General features: G+C 26.9%; 1 protein-coding gene across 1 annotated transcript; it reads right to left on the bottom strand.

Moving 5' to 3' along the window:
• Positions 1–233: 233 nt before the first annotated feature.
• LOC107636812 (transcription repressor OFP1-like) lies at positions 234–1516 on the bottom strand. The gene has a single exon (XM_016340293.3). It carries the CDS (start codon positions 1305–1307, stop codon positions 267–269), a length of 1041 nt encoding a protein of 346 aa, XP_016195779.2. The 5' UTR covers positions 1308–1516; the 3' UTR covers positions 234–266.
• Positions 1517–5020: the final 3504 nt, after the last annotated feature.

The raw sequence follows: 5020 nt of genomic DNA, 5'->3' as shown, positions 1-5020 counted from the left end.
ACAATCATAACTTATCATATTTAATATTTATTATTTGTTGCGATAATTAATAAATTTTAAATAAGATAAATTTTGGTTGTTTTTAGCTAATTTTCCTTGGTTACCAAACATTTCCGTTGGCTTATATATATATATATATATATATATATATATATATATGCACTTGAGATATCTAGACCTCAATAAAATTGTATCATGAAAGAAAAGAAATTAAACACATGAGAAAATTTTGATTTTGGAATTAATCTAAAAAATATAAAATATTGTTATTCTTGTCGTTGATACATGTAATTGATATTGTTATTATCAGTTAAATCAAACCAAATTTGCTTGAAGACGTTGATGATTAAGCCATGATACTCATCTGAATTCAGAGTTAGGTAACAAGCAAGAAGATCCTCCAAATCCTTCGAACTCCTTATGTTGTTCTGCACAATCATCTCCACCATTGATTCTCTGAAGTCTCTCTGCGGATTCAACGATGACTTTACTATCGCAAAGCTTCCCGAAACGCTCCTCCCTTGTCCGGCGGACGCGTCAATAACGGCCGAAGAAGTAGTGCTTCTTTGGCCGTGTGATGCGTCCGCCTGATGATGGAGTTTCCGGAAACTTGCTCCGGAAACTCTGGGAGAATTGATCCTAAGCCTCCTGGCCCCTGCGGCTGAGCTAACGGAGAATCTTCTAGAACACGGGGTGGTGGCGTTCTTGTTCTTGTTTCTAGATTCTTGTTGGTTCTTTGGTTTGGTGAGAATTGGAGGAAGAGGAAGATGTTTGTTGTTAATGTCAGATTTTGTTGTGGAAATGGAGTTGTTGTCGACGTCAATGATGATGTCATCAAGCGAGGAGGAATTAGAATTAGAGTCGGTGTGAAGAACACGGTCTGTTCTGAATTCTGGCTCTGCTTGGAACTCTGATTCACCATCGGAGGTAGTAGTGTTAATGGTAGGCGTCACATTGATAACAAGAAACTTAGAAGAAGAAGAAGAAGAAGAAAGTCTTGGAGTAGTTGTTCTTCTACTAGTCTTTATTGTTGGTCTCTGTTTTGATGATGATTTTCTTGGTTGTTGTTGAGGGGAAGTGGTGTGTTGTCTTGTAAAGTAATAGGACTTTCTTGGAGTGGTGGTGTTGTTGAATTGCTGCTTTGGTTTTGATGAAGAAGGTTGGGTTTTCTTGTTGGATGGAGGATGAGGAAGAGGAGGAGTTGGTGACTTTTGCTTTCTTGATGATGATGATTTGTTCATGTCTCTAAGCTTGTAGAACCAAGCATTTGGGATCATGTCTGATAATTTGAACCTGTAATTTCCCATTATTCCCCCACTCTCTCTTTCCCTTTGTTTTTGTGTTTTGCTCCTACTATGTATCTATGTCATGTTAATTTGAGGAATGACACTTTCTTTCTTCATTATTTTGGCAGCACTTTGCTTTTGTCTTATAAATTCAGAGTAGGGAAGAAAAAAACCAAGCGATGATTTTGGAATTGGTGGTACACTAGTACTCTAGTAGGGGCTGCCTTTTTTGGAGAGAGAGATAGAGAGAGAGAGACATTGGCAATTTGGAATAAATGATACAATAAAAGTGGGGCTAATATAGTAATATAAGGTGGTGAAGAAGAAAAAGTTACTGGGTAAACTTTAGAATTGTTTTTAGATTAGAACACTAGAGGTAAATTCCATAAAAATAACCTAAAATGTGTGTTATAGGTTGTTGTGGATTTTATAATTCTGCAGTGATGTTTTGTATAAAATGTTATTGACATTTTATCCTTATATAATTAAAAAAATATATTTATAATATGTCATTGATATTTTACTTTTTAAAAAATTAAAAAAAAATTTATAATACGATACGTTATTATTGAATTATGTTGTTATTATGTAGTATAAAATATTAAAATGACCAAATATTCTCATATTTCACACAAAAATTATTGATATATAAACAGTTTAGCCTAAACTTTAATATGTGAAATTTGTGGATAAAATTTTTATATATGAATAATTTTAATGTAAAATACAAAAATATTTAATCATTTTAATATTTTACACAATTATGGTGGTAATAAACGTTTTGTAATAAAAAATATTATTTTAATTATTAAAACATAAAATATCATTAACGTTTTGTTAAAAAATATTATTTTAATTATAAAAATACAAAATATCAGTGACATTTTATAAATAGCCATAACAATATTTAACACATAGATTGGTTGGTCATAAAAAATTTTACACCTAATAATACAATATAAAAAAGAAAAAGTTCGAAATATGTATAGGTTATTACATTTCAAAAAGAAAAGAAGGAAGAAAAACACTGCTAGAGTCTTTTCATCATAATCATCAATTCATCATAACTTTACAACCCTGAAACCTTGATTTGCATAGAATTAGAATCTTTCCAGGAAAATTTATTTTGTACATGACCATGCCTTGTTAAAGTCACGATTTAAAAGACACAAAAAAAAAGTCACGATTTAAATTAAAATTTTAAATAATAAATATGAAAATTAATCGTTTTTATCTAGATGCTGATACATAAGAATCAAATAAACTAAATAAATAAAATAAAGATAAGAGAATCTAATACTTTTGCATCATTATATATTCACTAATTTGGAAAGTTGCCAGTTAGTGAATGAAGCTTCTGATTTCAATTTCATGACATTTACCTACCAAACCCAAAGTAATGTTTTTTGTGTTTCATTTATTAAAGAGATTAAAAGGATCCACACACACACTACCACTTATGTGAGATTCCCCTTGAGAAAATCCTTGTCTCTTTTAGGACCTTAAACTCAGGTTCTTTCTCAGCATACATCTGATTTCATCCTATCATGTAACATCATAGGAAAACAAACAATTACAGCATGCAATGAAATAGTGTGCTGGAGTAACATTAACATGAGTGCAGAAACTAACATTAACATAGAAATAAAAATTTGTTATACATTCTTAGATGTTGAAAAGTAGTATAATAAAAACAATAGACTTTTAGTTATTGTAAGTGGAACAATGGAACATGGGGTATTTTTCAGAATGCTCATTTGGCTCATTGCACTGAGCAAGCAATACGGTTTTGGTTAAGGAATTGTCCTTCCAAGAAAGGCAAAAGGGAAAACAACTTGGTACTATATGGAAAAAAAAGTTAGCCACAAAAAAAAGAAAAAGAAAAATAAAAAGAAAAGAAGTTGTGTGATAGATATATAGGAGTGTACCCATCTACATTAACTAGGTTCCACAATTCATCAAATAATAATTGAAAATAAGTTGGCTCATTATGCCAAAAAAAAAAAATTAAAATACATTTTTCTTATAGAAAATCTTAAAGAAGTTCACATTGATATAAGTCTCTTTCGATAAACTATCAAATTGATATTCCAAAATTTTTATATAATTGATAAAAAAATAATTTCAAAAAACATGAATAAAAACAGGTTCTTAAAATATTTTAAAATGTAATTAAATACTCAAAGAATAAATATATTCTCAAAAAATTTTTAGAGATTAAATTTTGATATAAATTTTTATAAATAATATTAGAAAAATAACTTTTATTATTTTGTAAATGACCTAAAATTTGTTTAAAAATAAAAATATAAAATCAAATTTTGCTTTAATTTTTTGTCTGCACCTTTTTAAATTATATAGTTATATATCCAACTATTTTTATAAAAACTTGGATCAAATGACCAAGATATTTACTAAATATAAGATTTGTTTTCCACTTGTTAAACAATGATAATTTTGGTTATTTTTGTAACTATTTTGAAATTATCCAAAGACTTATTTATTATTTGTATTTTTCGTAATTTTTTATAAAAAATATAAACTTTTAGATATTTTTTTTTAGTTTACCCAAGCCCCCTTTTTTAGTTGTTATATTCTTTTTCTACTATTTAATTTTTTTTCGTACATTAAAATTAAATACTTTAATATCATCTATTATTGGATGATCTGCGAAAGCCAAATAAATTTGGTTCTATAACTTATTTAATAAATATAGAAATATATAGTTGATATTTGATATTTATAAAAAAAATTTGATTATATTGTTATAAATAAATTTGATTATTTTGATATAATAAATTTAAATATTTTATTATAAGATATTTGATTATTTTAGTACGGATAATTTTATTGAATAATTGTATAAAATATCATATATAAATATTTACAAATATGTAATAGCTAATTAATTAGAGATTTTGGAATTCCATAATAAATACAAATATGTAATAATTGTATAAAATATCATAATATATATATATATATATATATATATATATATATATATATATATATATATAGGGCAATTTACGTTAGTAAATTGTTTGATCCTCAATATTACGCAAATGCATTGTTTCTAACACTACAAGAAAAAGCCGTATTTGTAACAAAAAAATTTGTTACAAAACGTCAAAATTTTGAAACAAAAGTTTTTTGTAACAAAAAAATGGCCCGTTGCAGTAAGTCCCGTTACAAAAAATTTTTGTAACGAAAAATGGAACTATTACAATTCAATATGATATTTTGTAACAATTTTTTTTTATACAAAAAACCAGAAGCCATTACAAAAGTGGTAACAAATTTTGATCTTCAAGATATTTTTTGTGACAATCTATTTTTTCCTATCAAAAAATTTTGTTACAAAATGTAACATGATTTTGTAACCTTTTTTTTCCTTTAGTTACAAAAGCAACTTAATTATTTTGTATCAAATTTTTTTAATACAAATTGCATGCATAATTTACTAAATTATTTTTTAAATTAACTAATATATTAACTATTTTAATAAGCAAGTCTACATTTATATAATATGCAAAAACATACATAATTCAAACATGCCTCATTTAGCTAAAATGGTTTTAAAACAAAATAGCATTAGTGAGTACATTGATTAGTTCTACAAGTTATATGTCTTGCATAAGTTCAACAAAAAAGTTAAAAGTTCTAACATAGGTAAGTGTCTCTATGAATCAAAATATGCTTCAACCCTCAAGGTAGCATGTGGTCACCATTTC

This window comes from Arachis ipaensis, chromosome B4, assembly GCF_059453495.1.
Source record: "Arachis ipaensis isolate K30076 ecotype BB chromosome B4, ASM5945349v1, whole genome shotgun sequence".
NCBI classification, from domain to species: domain Eukaryota; kingdom Viridiplantae; phylum Streptophyta; class Magnoliopsida; order Fabales; family Fabaceae; genus Arachis; species Arachis ipaensis.
This window is presented reverse-complemented; position numbering and strand designations above follow the sequence as displayed.

Bases quoted from the DNA above. Each gene is read 5' to 3' on its own strand.
- LOC107636812 (XM_016340293.3), bottom strand. From the start codon at position 1,307: ATGGGAAATTACAGGTTCAAATTATCAGACATGATCCCAAATGCTTGG.